Source organism: Cucurbita moschata, unplaced genomic scaffold (assembly GCF_002738365.1).
Source record: "Cucurbita moschata cultivar Rifu unplaced genomic scaffold, Cmos_1.0 Cmo_Scf00053, whole genome shotgun sequence".
NCBI classification, from domain to species: domain Eukaryota; kingdom Viridiplantae; phylum Streptophyta; class Magnoliopsida; order Cucurbitales; family Cucurbitaceae; genus Cucurbita; species Cucurbita moschata.
The window spans coordinates 1188973-1209983 of record NW_019268569.1 but is presented as its reverse complement, the minus strand read 5'-3'; the positions used below and the strand labels follow the sequence as shown (position 1 = coordinate 1209983).

Below are 21011 nucleotides of genomic sequence, written 5' to 3'. Positions count from 1 at the left end.
GAGTATAAATGATGACGACCACTTAGGGGTTACGAAACGCAATCATTTTTTAAACAAATTGCACTTTCAATCCTTGAAGTTTGGATTTGATTTTTTTTGTTATATAAATGAATGGCTAATAATCCTTGTTCAGTTACACAATTAGGCGAAAATGATCTAAATTTAGTGTCATTAGAAGCCTATAAAAGAGTCGTTCAACGTTTCAAACATTCATCCACTCCCAAAAAAAACATTTGAAAGCCAAAAAAAAAAAGAAAAAAAAAAGCATAAAATAAAATAAAATGGCGAAGAAGATGATTGCAGTGTTGTTGGTGTGCATTGTGGTGGTGGCTGCATTGCAGGTTTCGAGTGCCACTGAAAGCGCGAAGGAGGCCAAATATGAGGCTAAATTTGAAGCCAAGTATAGGTTATGCTACGAAAAATGCGAGAAGGAATGCCTTGAAAAGGGCAATGGCCAAAGCTTCTGCGAAGTTAAGTGCGATGAAGATTGTGGTGAGAAAGAAGCCGCTGGTATGTTCTCTTCCTTTTTAAATCATTTTTATTTTCTCTTAATAATTAATTAATTCATTCATTATTGTATTTGTATTTGTTTCACAGATAAGCTACACATCAAGGTGAAGAACTGAATAATGGAATGCAAAACAAACAGGGCTCTTAACAAGGATCTAAGTTTCTCCACAATTTTTATTATGTCATTTAAATGTTTTCATTTATAAATCAATGCAATAAACTCTTCATTAATTTTAATCCGAGGTGCGCGACACATTTTTTTAGTTGGGTTAATCAAACTCTTGTTTTTTTGAATTATATGCTTGAATTATACGAAGCTTTCACTACTATAAACTACTATAATTATTCTCCCTACCCGATAGTTAATGCGAGAACCTATAGGCTAATAGATATTGGGGCTTTCCCTTTTGAGCTATTCTTCAATTTTTTTTTTTTTTTTTTTTTTTTGGAAAGGTAGTGTGTGTGGAGTTGTCACGTGAATAAGATTACAATCTAATCTAATTAACAAAATTTAATGTTGGTAAATGAGGTGTGACTTGTAAGTATGTGATATTTTAACTTGATTTTAGTTATTAATATAATATTATTATTAAAGTATAATTTTTGCTGAATAAATGGAATAGTTTCATCCCTTTTTTAAAATTTCATATTAATTTTCATTAATTCAATTTAAAATTGTATAATTATAATTATTTATGGAAAATTTAATAAATCAAAGTTTATTTTCATCAATTGCTGTGTATTTAATTAGTTGATAATAATAAGTTACTTTTAGGTCAATATAATTTAGAAAATATATAACCAATGATGAATAATTTTCTAAAACTATCATTTTTAGGAACAGTATGATACATTATATTCCATGCTAATCTTTACTAATTATTTTTTCATTTTTAGTTTATTTTTTATATTTAATAATTAAAAAACTTTTACAAAAACAAAAGTTATCCACAATTTTTTTAGATTTTTTATATAATAATTAAATTTTAAGTAATTCATAAATGAATGGCATCTTTTGTAAATTTAGGAATTAAAAAAAGGGCAACAAATAATAGTTAAATTATTTACTAATTTAAACACTTTTCAATTTTTATAACAATTATTTATGTCTTTTATAAAACACATGCCTTTCATAAAACACGGCTAACCATGACCTTGACCTTGACCATTTACCGTTATTTTAGGTACTTGTTATGAATTAGAATAAGATAATTAAGCGGCCCTGACTCAAACTGCCTTCTGACTTGGAACGATCTACTCAAACGGAAACGGGCGGGGCTCTCCATTTTCTTGCAACGTGGTTTAGTTAGAAGTAAATAACCCAACATTTATTAAATAATTTAAACTAAACAACATTAGATGCAATGGAAAGTATATGAACTTTTAAATAATTATCTTATATAAATAATAAGGTAAATGTCGATATGAAATTAATATAAATACTAAGCCTATTTTGATTTTTTTTAAATTAGATCTATAATGCCAAAAATAATGAAAATCATTTAAGAACGAAAATATGCATGTCACATACTCATGAATCTTAAGCTTCATGCATAATACATCTTAAAACCAAGTATTAAAATAATGCATCATAATACATTCCAACATCTTAAACTATACATCAAGTTTGCAAAATAAGTAAAAGAGAATGTCTAGAAAATTCCAAAGTAATAACTAAAATGATGGGAAAGTACAAATAAAATGTGACTAAGATCTTCCTTTTGTTCGGGTAATCTTGAGCAATAGACCTTTTTGTTCGGGTTATCTTGAGCAATTTCAATAATCGGGTTCATTGATATTCCTAGGAGATCTTAAAGGAGGGGTTATACCTTGGTTTCTTGATTATTTTGAGATAATAGTAGATAGAAACAATGCTCGTTAATGAGGTTTTCTGAAAAAAGAGCCAAAAGAGGATCTTTTGTGTATAATCGTGCATAATCTCAAATGTTATCAATTTCGGTACGACCAAATGATACAATACAAGCAAAAGTTCCTAGATTCATGGCGATATAGAACACCATATAAGTTATCATACTTGTATATCCACCATTTGAATTTCCAACAATTATTCCAATAATTACATATCCGATTTGACCGATGGACAAATACGCAAGCATACGTTTCATGCTTGTTTGAGTAATAGCAATGAGATTCCCCAATATTACATTAATAACCTTGGATTTAATATGAAATTTTAAAAAATAGCTAGGATTTCCAGAAGAAGATGTCATTCGTGAGAAATAAAAAGGAATATCAAAAATTCGAGTGGTTGAAGCTGAAGCAGCTATTTTCGAGGTAACATAAAGAAAAGAAACGACTGAAGTGGGAGAGTCGGAGTCGAAAAGAGGATTCCTCACTTCTTTCTCTCATTGAAAACCGTGCATGAGACTTTCATTCCTTACTTCTTTCTCTCATTGAAGACCGTGCATGAGACTTTCATCTTGCACGGCTCCCAAGCTAAGTGACAAAAGAAAAAACTCATCTTCTTTACTTTTTTTATTACCTTCATCGCCATCTTCTTTCCTTTTTTTTATTACCTTCATCGCCTATGTATAAGATCGAATCCATTCAATTTCTAAAAGGAATTACAGTGCCCTTGCCTTTACCCTTTCAGTGGGGTTAGACATGCATAGATTCATCGTAAAATATTACAAAATCAACCAACCTAAAAATGTTAGGATTTAATTAATTTTTAAAATGAGGATCGTGCATAAAAAAAAATACAATGAAATTATTATAAAAATTTTCAATCGATTTTAAACCCTTCATGGTCAATACAAAAATTCAATACACTTGTTTACAAATTATTAGATGTTTAATGAAGTTTACCCACGACTATGTGGACAATATGGATGTCCTAGGTCAATTCCACAAAATGGTAGACATATTGAATTGGCTATAAGAGTCATTTTTACTCATGCAAATCAAAGTACAAGGTATCATATTAGCAAGAGTTCATACTTACCTAGGATTAAAACCGAGTCGCATATAATCATGTGAAATATTGTCTCCCTATGAACAATTTAGATTAAATCATTTGTAACAATTACAAATACGGTCATATAAATAGTATTAACACACCCAACCTTATTCATATACTATAACTCTTTAAGTTATTACTTGAACACGATCCTCTTGTAGGTCAATCACATGCTATTCAATATTACATAATTTTTATGTAATGGATAATATTAAATTGTGAATAAAATAATAAAAATTATTATTAAAAATTAAATAATTAATTACGAGGCTTTAGGGCATAAATCCTAACAATGTGAGAGGTGGTTTTTCATTCAACTCGACTTTCATTTGATTGCTTTTCATCCCGATTTCAATGTTAAGCCTATTGTAACCTTAATTAGGTCCAACTAGAGAAAATTTTCAGAAATTTGAAGCACCAAACATGCATGGGGGAGGCACACATGACCAATTAAGTAACCATTTACAATTTCCTTGAACAATACTTATACGAATCGCTTGGATGTGCTAGCATGCGAGCATAACCTGACATAGGTTAGATTATGCATGATTAGGGCATTAGGTGAGCCGTTTGTTAAGTATGCTATGTTTTTTGTGGCAAATTACTGGAATGCCCTTAGTATGATATTTTTGAATTGCACGTTGTATGAGATATTTCTGTTGTACTAGATACTTTGTTAGATTGCTCTGATTTATGCTTGAGGTGATTGATGAATGTTATCTTCATGTTGAGCTTACATGATTATTTTGAGAATATGATACGTGCTACAAGTGATTGATGAATGTTTATCTCTCTATTGAGCTTGCATGTATACTTAGAAAAAGAGTTATTTATTCTAGGTGACTGATAGCGTTATCTCCTTAATAAAGCATGCCTAATTGTATTGAGTTAAGAGTAGGGCACTAGAGCTAGGAGGGTCTTACATTCACTTGGGTTAGATCATTTCCACATATCATGTTCCGATTTTTACAACAAAGAATTCTGCTCGAAACTTTGAGGCCTCCACATAAGTTTTAGGTAGTTGTAGAACCTAGACCCGAACTCCAGAGAAAAGCATGTGAAAACTTATTAAAATAAAATGTGATAGAGTCTACAGTTAGGAGCGATACAAGTTGTTCGCTCTAATACCAATTGTTAGGATCGCTCAACAACGCACACACTCGATAAAGATGAACACAAAGAACAGGAGAGAGAAAATACAAGGAAGAATATTGGCTAAAGGTTTTATCATTGATGACTTTAGATATGTACAACAACATAGAATACAGAGAATGAAGAGAAGACTGACAGTTATATATATGGTTTCAATTTACTAAATATAGCTCCCAAAGATTTAAACCTACAAGATATAATCTAACAAATATATCTCTATCAAATCTTTAACAACTATCTACCATATATATCTCTATCACATCATTACGAAATATCTTCCAAATATATGATCTTTACGAAATATCTTCTAAATAACTCCATATCCCAACAATCTCCCACTTAGAGACTGATCCATCAATCGCAACAATCTCCCAACTAGAGATTGGTCTAGTCAATCCCAACAATCTCCCATTTGGAGACTAATCTAGTCAACCAAGAATTTCATTCATTCTCAGTCTGTACCATACCACTTGAGGCTTTGCACAACCTCAATGTTCCAACATCAACACAAAATGTTTGTTGGATTCCTTGCACCCTCTATCTTCTCCAAACACATCACCATCTTCCACTAACCTCCGAATGAAATGGTATCGCCTTCTGTGTTTTGTCTTTGAATGATAGACTGGGTTTCTCACCAACTACATGACACTCTAACTATCTACCTGAAGAATCTTCTCGCGTTGCTTCTTGCCTAATTCTTCTAGATAGTCTATCATCCATATCATCTCCTTTCAAGTTTCAGCTATTGCCACGTACTCAGCCTCAACAGATGAAAGAGCAATGCATTTCTGAAGCGTAGACATCTCATCATCCATGGCTGGCTCCCACTTAGTTGTATTCTCCAATTGTAGGGCCTCATCAAGGGGCTCTCGTTCCCCTTCATCAATCACCAATCAATAGTGTAAAGAAGGTACATACCTATCTAGTACTCTTATGGCTCTGAATGATCTTTTCAACACCTACTCAGGTGTCACTTGCTCCGCTTTTGGTTATTCATCAACAGTCTCAGGGGTTTCTTGAGTATCCGCTACAACATCACTAGGTGAATCTTTCAGCAACTCACCCTCAACTCCCACTTGCTTCATTGTCCCGGTATCTTTCTTCAATTCTCTGGCAGTCTTTGTGTAGCTAACTCGTTTTTGTTTGCTCATAACGCAGTTCTCACAATGACTCATATCAATAGATTTTAAACTTTTCAAAACTCCTTCCGCAACCAGCATCTTCATTCCTTTAACTCTAATATGTCCAAGTCTATTATGCCACAGACTTAAATTTGAAGCACTCTCAGCAACCGCAGTTATATTCATACACCCTGTAGTGGTGTATAAGGTTCCAAATTTTGTGCCACGTGTTACCACCATAGCACCCTTCACAATCTTCCATGAACTCTTCCCAAACGTTGTTGCATAACCTATGCTATCCAACTGACCAATAGAGATCAGGTTCTTCTTGAGACTAGAAATATATCTGACATTTTTTAATGTCCACTGATTTCCTGCCAGAGTTTTTATGCAGACATCCCCTTTTTCTTCAATCTTCAAACTTTGTTGTCGGTAAGATACACCTTCTCGAAATTTCCAGACTTGAAATTTCTAAATAATTCTTTATTTGGAGACAAATGAAAAGATGCACTTGAATCCAAAATCTAGGATTCAATTGGACTGTCCACGCTGAGAATTAAAGCATCCCCAATGCCTTCTGCTGGATTTACCAAATCATCGTCATCTTCGGATTTGTGATTCTGCTTCATCTTTGTACAATCTGCCAGAAAGTGACATTTTCTCCACAACACCAACATTTTACGTTTGGTTTGTTTGGAGGTTTTTCTCGATTCCTTGATTTTGATCGACCATTGATTGGGCCCTTTGATGTACTTCTTCCCCTTCGATCAACACTAAGAGCATTGCCAATAGAGATCAGGTTTTTCTTGAGACTAGAAATATATCTGACATTTTTTAATGTCTACTGATTTCCTGCCAGAGTTTTTATGCAGACATCCCCTTTTTCTTCAATCTTCAAACTTTGTTGTCGGTAAGATACACCTTCTCGAAATTTCCAGACTTGAAATTTCTAAATAATTCTTTATTTGGAGACAAATGAAAAGATGCACTTGAATCCAAAATCTAGGATTCAATTGGACTGTCCACGCTGAGGATTAAAGCATCCCCAATGCCTTCTACTGGATTTACCAAATCATCGTCATCTTCTGATTTGTGATTCTGCTTCATCTTTGTACAATCTGCCAGAAGGTGACATTTTCTCCACAACACCAACATTTTACGTTTGGTTTGTTTGGAGGTTTTTCTCGATTCCTTGATTTTGATCGACCATTGATTGGGCCCTTTGATGTACTTCTTCCCCTTCGATCAACACTAAGAGCATTGCCTGATAAATCTCCGATTTTCCATTTGCAAATACTTTCTCTAAGAACTACATCTCGAATTTCATCGAACTTCAGTTTATCAGATCCTCGTGAACTGCTGATCGCGGCAACAACAGTATCCTACGACTCGGGTAAAGATGACATCAAAATCAATGCTTTAATTTCATTCTCGAAATCAATTTCCACCGAACTCAGTTGACTTGTAATCATACTGAATTCGTTTATATGAGCAGCAACAGATCCACCTTCATACATTTGTATATTAAATAGTCCCCTCATCAAATACACCTTGTTCATAACCGACGGTTTCTCGTACATATTCGACAATGCCTTCAACAGATCTGACATTGTCTTCTCCTTGATGATGTTGAACGTCACATTTCTGGACAGCGTCAATCGGATCAACCTTAAGGCTTGACAATCCTTGAGCTTCCACTACTCCATGGTTATACTATTCGGCTTCACTCCCAATAAGGGTTCGTGAGGACCTTTCTAGTACAGACAATCTTCAATCTGCATCTTCCAGAAACTAAAATTGGATCCATCAAACTTTTCAATTCCAATCTTTGAACTTTCCATCTTCATAGATCGTGGTAAATTTCACCTCGCTCTGATACCAGTTGTTAGGATCGATACTAGTTGTTAACTTTGATACCAATTGTTAGAATTGCTCAACAACGAACACACTCGATCAAGATGAACACAAAGAATAGGAGAGAGAAAATACAAAGAGGAATATTAGGTAAAGGTTTTATTATTGATGACTTCGGGTATGTACAAATAGAATACAAAGGAAGAGAAGTACATCTTCAGAGCACTCCCCACGCATATATATGGTTTCAATTTACTAAATATAGCTCCCAAAGATTTAAACCTATACGATATAATCTAACAAATATATCTCTATCAAATCTTTATCAAATATCTACCATATATATCTATATCAGATCTTACGAAATATCTTCCAAATATATCTCTACAAGATCTTTATGAAATATATCTATCTTTACAAAATATCTTCCAAATATGTCTATTTTTACGAAATATCTTCCAAATATATGTCTACCAGATCTAGGCATCAGGCTCCATATCCCAAAAGTAGGTTTCTTTCTAAGTAATTTTATACTCATATGATTCTATTTTCTTGGGTGCTCATTTACAACTAGTCCACTGAGCCTGCACAGAGGTTGTTTCGAGGCGTCAACCCTTTGTGTATTTTGGGGTTTGTTACATTGTTTAAATTTGTATTTAGTTTCTTGGTCCACGTTTATTAATGAACTTTGAACAACACTATTTTGTAATTTGTTTTAAATTTCCTTTTTAAATATGTTGTTATTTGATTTAAATTGCCCAAAATTTATCGTATCTTTTTCTCGCGGTCCAAGATTCAAAGTTTCAAAAATCGAAACATGATATTTTAAATTTTCTTTTTAATTTGATTTTTAAATGCATGCAAAGATCAGTCACCTTGTAATTCCAATTATTAAAGATAAAGAAATATCTCGACATATGTACTCTATCTGTAACGACCCTAGATTTCTACTTAACATAAAGTCGCTACTGTATACATATCATAGATGTTTTATGCAGAAATATTTCATTCAAAACTTTATCATAAATACATAACCTTGGTCTTACATGTTTCTTAAAATGCCTTTAAATAAAATAATAAAAACTGAAACTAACATAAAGTAAAAATGTCTTATACTCACCTATATGCTACTAAATGGAAATGCAAACTAACATGTAGTCTACTAAATTCATATTGCAAACTACCCTATGCATGTGTCACAGTCTCTTAGGTTGTGATGTTAGCGTCAGCCATACAGGGTTGTCTTGCCTTTATGTGGAAAACTTAAGAGTAGCACATGACTTGAGTATTTTAAGAAATACTAAGTGACCCCTACCGAGGTTAGATGCAAGCACATACAATCATGAGAGGGACCTATCATATCAGTCTATATTCCTACGATGGCTATCCTAAGCGGGTAATTGGATGTGTATTTACTATTCTACACACGGTCGACGCGTGCGAGTATGGACCACCAGTTGGTTTGCACACCTCCTAGACCCTTTTTTTGTGGGACGAGCATTCTCTAATAGTTGTTGATGCTGGATACTCGTTAGGAATAACGACCATCGTAGCAGGATTATGGTGAACATAAATGATCATTTTTCTAATTTGTAATGTATGCGTCTATACCATCGTAAAAGGAGAAGGGATATCGTCCCCCAATGCATGAACACACAATGATGCATAAGATCCCAACATTTTTTTTCCTTTTATTATCATGTATAACAACTATTCTAGCATTTTCCTTTGTATCATATCATTTTATCATAACTTCTATGTATATGTCGGGGTTGTGCATTATGTTAATTCATCATATTGCATGTCAATCATATTATATATATCATTCGTGTCGAACATATGTTATATCATAAACTTATTATGTCTTCTAACGTATCAAATCATATCATGCACATATCATATTATATCATATATCACAAAACTCACATATCATAACACGAGCATGTCTTCAAACAAATCTTATAACATATCATATCGTAAACATATCATTTCATCACATACATCACAACACTAACATATCATAACGTACACGTATCATTTCATATCCTTTCAAATACATGAGCATATGACACATGCGAAGCCACGGGACGTGTTATCATACAACATACAATTATAACCAAATCGATAGTAAAGCCACTTACTTGGTTGGCCTTAGCCGGTGTTTTCCTAAATTCGAGTACGTTTACTTTTCGTCCCTTGAAATTGCTTCAAGTATTTTCGGTTGTCGTTTCCTATTACGTCCATCTCATTTCGTTACTGACTCAAATTTCTTAACTCAACATAACTTAAATCAATGAATTGAACCTTATACCGACCTTAATTGCCTTAAACAGGGTCAATTTCAGCTTTGGGATGGTTGGATCAGTGGAAAATGGGCAATTTCCCGTTACCGAGCCGAGGGAGTGATTTTTGAGCCGCGAAGCCAAGCTGAGACGTGTAAGCAGAAGGAATTTCTGGCTGCAGGTGCAAAACATGGTGCAACGAGGTACTGACACATGTATAGGTCGAGTCGGGTAGAGGCGCGGGTTACTGCAAGCGTGCGGGTCACGTGTCGTGAATTTAGGCTGCTTCAGGGCCGCTGCAGGTTGCAGGAGGCTTTCGATATACAGATCTCGGCCTGGTGTGCAGGCTTGAGCCGAATGGATATTTGGGTTGCAGCAAGTACATCCAAAACTAAGGTTATCGAGCTTACCGTGATGTATACCGTACACTTGCCTTGTTCTTCCTTTGCTATAACGTCCCTTGCATCGTGTCCACGTGTGTGTCTTTGCTGGTTTACGCTCGTCGAAAAAATACAACTCTCTTCACGTTTTCCCCTCGAAAAAGTACAATTCTTTTCTCGGTGGATCTGGAAGGATGGCAGAAGGTTGATTGTGTCGTGGAGGTCGGGGCGAGCGTGGTTTAGTTGGGATGTGAGAATCTCTTTTTTCTTCCCACTTTCCAAATCAAGTCTATCGTTTTGTATTTAAAATTATTGAAATTAAAAATGATGTGGAGTTGGTTTGGTATAATTTTGATTATTGGTAGCCTACATAATTCATTTAGACTTTAATTATAGATTCTTAAATTTTATTAACTATTTAATAAATTTTTAAGTTTCTTAGAATATAAATATGCTTAATGAAGAAAATGCCTGCTCAACTATTTTTTTGAAATTTACTTCAAGATAGGTATCATTTTATTTTTTTCAAATTCTCGTCTCATTTAATTATTTGTTCAAATTCACATCAAGCCCCGCTAATATACAACCACATTACCTTAAGTTATATTTATTGGATTGGGGTAAATATATACCTAAGTTTTTATACTTAATTTCCGTTCTAAAACACAAATTATTCAAACTTAAAATTCTTATAATTTAATTTCTAATTCAAATCTAAATAATTGCAACAAAATTAATACTATTCTAGAGAAGGAATCTAAAATATGTTTTCGACACCTTTATAAATAGTGTTTCGTTTTCCTCCCCAATTAATGGGACTCTCACAATCCACCCCTTTGTGGTCCAATCCTAGCTGGCACTTGTTTCTTACTAATCTCACAATCTACCTCTTAGAAATCCAGAGTCCTCCTATTTTCATATACTTTTGAGTGAATTACATTTCTAATACCTAAGATTTGGAGTTGATATTTATTTGGTGACATAAGTTTGGAGATTTGAGAGGAAATTTGGTTGGTTATGGATAGTATTTGTTATAAATGAAAGGCATACAATTTTTGTTATTAGGGAACCAAATATATGGGCGAAAATAAGGGTATTGATCTAAATTTAGGTTTGGTAGAAGCTTATAAAAGGGTTGCTAGGCTTTTGAAACATTCATCCACTCGCAAAAAGAAGCATTGGAAAGGCACAAGAAAAAGCATAAAATAAAATAAAATGGCGAAGAAGATGATTGTAGTGTTGTTGGTGTGCATTGTTCAGTTCACCATGCATACTTGTATTGAGTTAAGAGTGAACGCTAGAATTTTGATGGAGATTTCAGTTTAGAACGTTTCCTATAAACCGAGTATCCCAGAATTGTAGGAGGCTATTATAGGTATAGATGGTAATGCACTCCAAAACCATAATAGGCCAAGAAATTAGCTGAGATAGTCTTAGGGATGAGAGTCCAAAACTTGAACTGCTTAGATGTCCAAAAATCCTAATTACTTCCACAGCATCTATATCATCTATATCCTTTGGTATCTCAGTAACACCTGGTGACCAAAGGCATACCTAGTAGTGTCATTATCTGATTCATATCGTTGAGCTTGACCAATATCATATAGGATGGCGCATTGAGACCGTTATTATCGTGTGAAGAAATGGCTTTAGGTGCGACTTTGTAAATCCATCTTGGGAGGGTGAGGGACTACATTAGATAATTTAGCTCAAAGGCGCCAGATAATTTGTGCGGTCACAAAGGTTGTCCCTTTTGTAATCAACTTTAAATAACCTTCTTAAAACACTATGTGCGGAAATATACTTCATTTAAACTTCTTAAAACATTTCATTTAAATTAAAAACATCATATTCTACATCGCATGTGTCATGGTCTACATCGCATGTGTCATGGTCTACATCGCATGTGTCATATTCTACATCGCATGTGTCATATTCTACATCGCATGTGTCATGGTCTCAAGTTGTGATGTCGTCATCAACCATATTGTTACGACGCTCTATCCTTTTATTCTACGGTAGTTTGTGGAGTGTGAGAGGGTTTTATTTTATGGTAGTTTGTGAAGGGAGTTTTAAGAGTTTAAAATAGAACTTTAAGCAAGTTCGACTCTACTATCTTGTTTTAAAACGGACCTCACGGTTTTAAAACATGAACCAACTGTCCAAATGTCTCTACAATGTATATTGTCCGTTTTGGCCCATTACGTGAGGTTTTCACGCCCTTATAAAAGAAAAAAAAAACCTTGTTTACTCATAGTTAAAAGCTCCAGCTCCGTATCAAGGTCACTATCCTCGATATCGTCACTATCCTCGATATCGTCACTATCCTCAATATCGCCACTATCCTCAATATCGCCACTATCATCCATAAGAAAACCCTTAGGGTTGTTATCCGGAACTTGTTCAAAAATACTGTAATGAAACGAAGATAGGAGTTTGTCGCTAGGTATTTGACCAAATAGGATCGTCCAGTTCCTATAGCTAAAATACCCCTACGGGAGAATAGGGCTAAGAGGAGGGAGCGAAAAGGGTCAAACTATTAGCCCCACGGTTTGTGAATAAGTGATAAGGAGCAATGAATCCTAAACAGGAACTTATTTACAGATGGGCGTGGATTTAACAATCAAATTAAATTATATCAAATGATATTTAAACAAATAAATAAATTTATACCATGAAAATATTCAAAAATGAAGTTTAGGGTTTAGGTTTTTATTTTTATTTATTATCATTCATGTTTTATTTTGCGGCTTCCTTCAACCTTCAACCTCTCCATCGTCTGTGTTTTTTTTCTCTCGATACAAAATTTCAAAACCCTAAGCATCAATTGATTGACCATGTGACTACCACTGTGATCTCCCAACACCCATGTCTAATAATCGCCAAACATGATTTGTCGCTCTTTCTGCCGAGGAGCTTCTACCATGTGTTTTCACTTCGAGGGCAAAGGTGAGATGAACCCGTATTTTCTTTTTCAATTTTTTCATGTTCGACCTACTTCTTTTTCTTTGACTTTTTATGGCTATCTTTATCTTTTATCTTTAATAATGGTGACCCTAAATCATTTGAACCCCTGATTTGGCTCTCTGGGTGTTGAAATCTCCATCCAAAAATTGTGTTTTGAGATTAATTTGCTGAGAGGACTCATTTCTCTTCTTCATTGAGTTGGTCCACTCGAAAAGCTAATGGATACAATTGTATTAGAACTAATGTAGCTGATAAAGAAGATAAACATTATGTTGATAATAGGAAGATAAACATTATGTTGATAATAGGAAGATAAACATTATGTTGATAATAGGAAGATAAACATTATGTTGATAATAGGAAGATGAAGAAGAAAGTATCTTCTCTTGTAATTTTGGCCCTCTTTCCTTTTTGGGTTTCTCCATACAAACTGTACTAATCTTTCTTGAACATTAGATGATGAAGGAAAATTTTTCTAAACTTCTGCTTGGAGAAGATATGTCAGGCTACGGAGTACAACATTGACTATATCTAATGCCATTAATCTTTGTGGTATGCTTTGTCTCTTTTCCATTTATTGTCTAATATTCTATCGAGGATTGACATCGAGTCTAGTGGTGATTTACTTTCCCATTGTTTTGTTATAGCCACTCTGTTTGGGCAACTATGACTCCCATGTTTGCCGACCCTTCTAAAAAGTCAGGTCGTCAAACGGCTCATAGGGAATCAGAAGCAAGCAGAGTCGGGTCAAACTCACATAAGCGGGGAGGGGGAGAGGCATTCATGAAAAGCGAGAAGCCGTGGGGGACTAGCCAACTATCATATAGATATCTGACTTTTGGGTAAGAGTATAAACATCTATTAGTCCGTATCATAGGTCTACTTGTTACAAAAGACTTAGAACTTATTCCACAAGAAAAGAAAGTGCGGTGGCGATTAGCAATCACATTGTCGAGTTGACGCCTACCTGGCAGATGTTTCTTAATGGAAGCAAGCTTGAGGTACTTGGCAGATGTTTCCGCCTTGTGAAATTTTCTATTTCTTTCTTAAAAAAAAAAAATTCTGTAGTTACCAAATTGATTGGCCTATATACAATACGTTGAAAACTATCAAGCATATGCTACCACAGATTTTAGTACTTATTCCTTTTACAGATTTTATATGGGTGTAAATATTTGTATACCTTTAAAGAACTCATGGTGTTGATGCTTTTTGTTAGGCGGTTTGGGAGAATTCCTAATTTATAAACCGATGATCATTTTTTGTGGACGTTCTCACTAAAAGTTCATTTTTTTGTAATTATCCTCTTTTTTTTTTTCTCAACAATAAAATCTTTTTCGATTTTGCCTTTTGTTTTTGCAAGCTTGGTCTGTTCTTCCTTACTTCCTTCCTTACTTTCTTTATAATGTTTTTTAGACTCATCTTTCAATCTTTTTCTTTTGAAATCTGTATTTCAAGAAAAATCCACGTACCAGTAGTTTATCTTTCAATCTTTGTTTTGGACATGGCCTTTAGCTACCAAAAAGGCTTTTCTGTAAGTGAAGTTTTTGTTTTGGACATGGCCTTTAGATTCCAAAAAGGCTTTTCTGTTTCTTAGATTGTAGTAGAAACACTCAACATTTCACTTTTTTGATACCATTTCCAGGTTGCCGATGCCCTAAAAAAACTCAAGAAAAAAAATTTGTTCTAGTTTTTGTCTCTTGTTGCTTCCGTCTTCATACAACGGTGTTTTACATTCACTCTTGCAATTTATAATGTTTACTTATTTGCTTACCTCTTGCAATTCATTAGACTGTCGTAGGGTGTTGATCTAAGAAATCCTGTATTTTCTGCATCGTGCAGTCCAGGGGTATAGACCTCATTTAAATTAGATCTTTTGTGGCGGCCCAAAGAGCTTTTGTTTTCATCTTCATTTAAATAAGATCTTCCATTTTTTTTTTCTGAGCTATTAGACCGATGAGTCTGGGTCGATGTACTACGGAAATACAATGCCCATTTGTGACGGCTTACATTGCTAATGCATTGAAGAAGTTATGGTTAGTACAATTGCTTGGCTTAATTCAGTTGTTCACGTAATCATATATTTGTGTATATTTTGTTTATTTCTATAAGTGAAGTGATGCTGCCTTATTATTTCTAAAAGTGAATGGAGGGATGCATGCCTTATTCATGCAAGGGATCAATTCGAAGATTACACCTTATCTACATGATATACTTCAATCAAAACTTGGTGAATTTTATATTTTGTGAATTACTTTATGCTTTTTGTACCTACATTTAGCCAAAGACTATCTTACATCTTTTAAAACAACTTCTTTATTTTGTAATGTATAAGTACATTATGAAATTTCAATTGAGGAAGGCTTTTAAGTTTTTAATGTGTTCTATATATGCGAATTTCAGTTTTATATAGCAATGACCAAGAGGTATAACGAAAAATAAATGCTATCAAATGTGCCTTACGATAATTAAAATAATTATAAATCATTCATTTATCTAGTTATAGCATAAAATTGAAGTTATAAATACTATATTATAACATTAAAAAAATGTTATTATAAGTTAAAGATAGCACATTATTTTAGATATATTAAACATTTTATAGTTTAATAAAAATGCTATTATAAGCTATTGCTATAAAAATGCTATTATAAGCTATAGCTTCATGTTTTATTATAACATGGGCGGTCACGATGTACAAAGAAACTCTATAAAAAATCTTTGATAGCATTTTTCATAAGCTATCGTACTTTCTTGGAGTGATAACACATTATTTTACCTATATTAATATATTATACCTTTATTTTTCTAAAATCTAAATATCTATTTTTTTTTCTCCTAATGTTATGAACTCTGTTTCAATTTTTGTTATTAATTTTAAATTTTAGAGGAAAAAACAAGCCATGTGTGTTTCTTCTCATGCCAAAAGCATTCGAAAGAGACGTATGCATCTCTCCAAATAGGCAAATGATAAATTCCTAAATCATTATCCTTCGACTAGCAGTGCATCCACCGTCACGAGCAACAAAGCAGCCACATTCCTTGTCTTCAAAAACAAACTTTTGTTGGGTCTATCTATTAATGTTGGACAAGAGGTAAATATATAGAAGAAAAAAAAAATCCATGTGCCAAATATTTTCATATTGATATTGTTGTTCCAACAAATAGAAACGAGATCTAGGTTAGGTTATGGACCAATAAAAAAATGATTTTTATATTCGAAACCCATTAGAAAGAAGGGACAGTAGAAATCATACATAAATGATAGACTCGAAGGTCCTGAAAATGCTACGAGGTGTTCAAAAATGGTTGAAATTAATTGAATAGGAGGATCACTATGACTATAGCCGTTGGTAAATTTACCAAAGACGAAAATGATTTATTCGATATTATGGATGACTGATTATGGAGGGACCGTTTCGTTTTTGTAGGTTGGTCTGGTCTATTGCTCTTTCCTTGTGCCTATTTCGCCGTAGGAGGTTGGTTCACGGGTACAACTTTTGAAACTTCATGGTATACCCATGGATTGACAAGTTTCTATTTGGAAGAATCAACTTCTTAACTTTCGACTCATGCTAATAGTTTAGCACACTCTTTGTTGTTACTATGGGGTCCTGAAGCAAAAGGAGATTTTACTCTAGTGTCAATTAGGTGGTCTATGGACTTTTGTTGTTCTCCACAGTGCTTTCGGACTAATAGGTTTCATGTTACGTCAATTTGAACTTCGATCTGTTCAATTGCGACCTTATAATGCAATAGCATTCTCGACCCCAATTGCTGTTTTTGTTTTTGTATTCCTGATTTATCCACTAGGTCAGTCTGGTTGGTTCTTTGCGCCTAGTTTTGGTGTCGCAGCTATATCCACGTACTCAGAGTTGCTACTAATGTCTCTTAAAGAAATGAGTTAGAAAATTAACTTATCTCTAATGACCCTAAATTTTCACGTACTCAGAGTTGCTACTAACATCTCATACTCTACTAAATGCGAGATATAACTTTTAAAAGAAAATTTCATTTTATAAATGTCGAAAATATTGAAAACATCATCTTCTTTATAGGGAGAAATTAAAAACAAATACAAAATAATTTAAAATAATAAAATGCAAAACAACCTAGTACGTGGCCCCAATTGGGGCCACGCAAATGCAAACACATGCAATCATGCTCTTGGGACCTATCTCTATTATCATTACCCTACCAGCGGACAACTATGGATGTTTAATACTTCTCTACACATGACCCACACGTGTGAGTGTGAGTCCCCAGGTGGACTCACACACCCCCTGGACCCTCTATGGTCACTAATCTGTAGCAACGTTCGGTCAGTGGAACCCCTTGGTGTCCGCACTCATTATCTCTAGGAAAAGTACTATGTTTATGAACATATAACCCTCTAGTCTCATCTCTTCATTACATTTCATATAACCCTCTAGTCTTATCTCTTCATTACATTTCATGGATATTTATATTAATATCATTTTCATGCTCTTAGAGCTGTGTCCTAGGTCGATCTAAATGATGCAATATGACACTCATCATCATATAGCATGCTCAATCATATTAAGCAAAACGTCAAGCAAATATCATACTCATCATATGTACGCCATGCATCATAATATATATACTAGTATACAACATCATACGACACAGCTCATACAACATCATCATGCATCATAACTCATTCATCATCATATACTAGTATACAACATCATACGACGCAGCTCATACAACATCATCATAGCTCATACATCTCATAACTCATACATCATCATAGCTCATACACCATAAATTGTAACACATGCGTCCCTTGAGTGCTACTCTAAAGGTTGTCGGAGTTCGATTCCTATTGCATCGTTCGTCATCTTTCATTAGTATTTCACATTTTAATTAATAATCTAACTAAAAATGTGAAATACGACTCTAAAACGGCCTCAATTACCTTAACCAGAGCCAAAAATAGGTTTGGCAGGGTTAGAACGATGGAAACTAGGCCAAAATGGCAAGCCGGGGAGCCGCCGGAACAGTCACCGGAAAATACGACGGAAAGCAATCGGGAAGCCGCCGCCCACCGCCCACCGTCGCAAGCCTCTGCATCGTCCAAGCCACTCAGAAGGGCTTTTTGCATCGCGGCTTGAGATGTGGCGACATCTGAGCAGGCCACGACAGCACAGGCGTCTCGGGTCGAGGCGCTGGATAAAGTGCAGTTCGGGTCGTGGTTCGCAAGTCGCTGGTGATGGTGTTAATATAATACATGCGGAAGCAATTTGGATCTTAGGCAGAATAAGTACATCAATTATAGTAAATTAGCTGGCATGTTCAAAAGCATTAAAACTCGATGAGTTTGAATACATACTAACCTTTTGTAATTCAAATTTCTTTTTCCTCACGAACCGGTTTCGAACCACCACTAATGTCTTCCCTACTATTCTCCGGCCTTAGAACGAGATTGTGGAATCCAGTGAGTGACTAAACTTGATAGGAATTTAGTATATCTAAAGAGAGAGTTTTGAGAGATTTTCTCAAAGTTTTTCAAGAGAATTTTCATGTAACTTGATCACTCTATTTATAGAGTCATTTTTGCATGTTCATGCAAATTTGAGATTACCAAATTTTGACACTTAAAATTCCACTCAAATTTGTGCGATTATGTGGCAACCATGTAAGTTTGAGTTAACCAAATTTTGACACTCAAAATTCTACTCAAATCTGTGGAGTTTATCGGGCAAACATGCAAGTTTGGTTAAACCAAATTTTGACACTCAAAATTCCACTCAAATTGGTGGGATTATATGTCAAACATGCAAATTTGGTTAAACTATATATTGACACTCCCTATTCCACTAACTCAAACATGGATTTTTCCATTAAGTAAAGTCAACATTTTGACTTTCTTTATTTCAATTCAACAATTAATTTAAATAATTAATTTCAAATCAAAATAATATTAAATGATTAATTAAAAATTTAATTAATATTTAACATTAAATCAAATTGGTTTGTGGTCCAACCACCAAACCGAATACCTCTTGGGTCAATGAGAGGGTGGGGCCCTTTGTTTAAGACCTAGAGTCAGTACTTAAGGGAACAACCTCTCTACTATCCCTAAAAGCGGGTAGGAGCGAATACTATCTTGCACCCTATGTCCCCAACTATTCACCCAGTCTTACCTCTGAAATGGGAGGCTTATTGAGTCGGCGAACTCAGGCCACTCTCACCCATGTAAATCTAAGGATAATTTTGAATAAATAGGAGTTCATAGTTAGCTTAGGATTAAGATTGAGTTACCTAGGTTATAGAATGAAAAAATTAGTCTCAACAGTAAACGACATTATAAAGTGAGAGTGGTTTTCTTCATGGTCCGATCTTATGCCATACTCATTGCATAGGACGCCCCCACTCACATGTCTCCACATGTACAAGTGATCACATTGTTTATATCATATTCAAAAGTGGGCCGCATCCATAGTGTTCCCAACATAAGATACTCAGCCTTATCCACGTACTATAGATTATTTTGACTATATACTTGAACTTGATCCACTCTTATGTCTCTACATATAGTTCAAGTAATCATATTATAGCCAGAGTGTTCTTAGTTTATTGGATTTAGATTAATGATCGTAAAATTCACTTTATTCAATAACAATCTTTACTGAATAAACATCAATAATAACTTTATTAAAAACAGAATATGTTTTTGTTTACAAACTATGAGTTGTAGGACATAAAACCCAACCGCTGGCTTTTGGGCCGAGATGAGTTTAGGACTCGATTTGGCAGGCTGGACCTATTAGGTTATGGAGCCTGTTACTTATTTACAATTTAGTCAACGGTTATATACAATAAAGCTAATGAGATAGTAAATTGTCATAAATAGTAAATAACTATGTACAGTAAAAAGCTAGGCTGGACCTGTTAGGTTATGAAGCTTGTTACTTATTTACAATTTAGTCAACAGTTATACATAGTAAAGCTAATGACATAGTAAATTATCATAGTAAATAGCTATGTATAATAAAAAGTTATATCCGGTAAAGCTATATATGGTAGATAGTTATATATAATAGATGGTTATATAGGTAGATAGTTATACAAATAGTTATATCTGGTGTAAAGTTATATATAATAAGCTGAACCATATATATATATATAAATGAGCTTTGAAAATGTACTTTTCCGTATTCTTTGTATTCTCTCGTACATACTTGTAGTCATCAATACAAATCTTTTAGCCAGAGTTCTCCTTGCATTTTCTCTCTCTGTTCTTTGTGTTCATCTAGATCGGGTGTGTGCGTTGTTCTGCGATCCTAACAACAGGTATCAGAGCTAGGCGAAATTCACCACGATCTGTGAAGATGGAAAGCTTAAAGATTGGAATTGAGAAGTTCGATGGATCCGATTTCAGTTTCTGGAAGATGCAGATTGAAGATCATCTGTACTAGAAAGATCTTCACAAACCTCTACTGGGGTGAAGCCGGATACCATGACCATAGAACAAGTGGAAGCTTTAGAATTGACAAGCATTAGGGTTGATCCGGTTGACGTTATCCAGAAACGTGGTGTTCAACATCAAAGATAAGTTTTAATGATAATTATTTTGATTTATATAATTATTTTAAAGTTCAACATCCCGAAGTTATAAAAAATCAATCTATAAAGAATGATATTGAGAGAAAGCATCGTGGTAGTGACCAAGATGACTTTTAAGGATAATTATTTTGATTTATATAAAATGGCTCTCTAGGCTAAAGTGTTTGAGGGTCAT

The 21011-nt window shown here is 34.3% G+C and overlaps 1 protein-coding gene across 1 annotated transcript; it reads left to right on the top strand.

Moving 5' to 3' along the window:
- Positions 1-272: 272 nt before the first annotated feature.
- On the top strand, positions 273-743 carry LOC111436355 (major pollen allergen Ole e 6-like). Its single transcript, XM_023074112.1, has 2 exons — positions 273-510; positions 598-743. The coding sequence occupies exons 1-2, from the start codon at positions 282-284 to the stop codon at positions 624-626; spliced, it is 258 nt and encodes an 85-aa protein (XP_022929880.1). The 5' UTR covers positions 273-281; the 3' UTR covers positions 627-743.
- Positions 744-21011: the final 20268 nt, after the last annotated feature.

Coding starts and splice junctions, on each gene's coding strand:
- LOC111436355 (XM_023074112.1), top strand. CDS start 282: ATGGCGAAGAAGATGATTGCAGTGTTGTTGGTGTGCATTGTGGTGGTG. Junction 511..597: donor TGGTGAGAAAGAAGCCGCTG/GTATGTTCTCTT, acceptor TTTGTTTCACAG/ATAAGCTACACATCAAGGTG.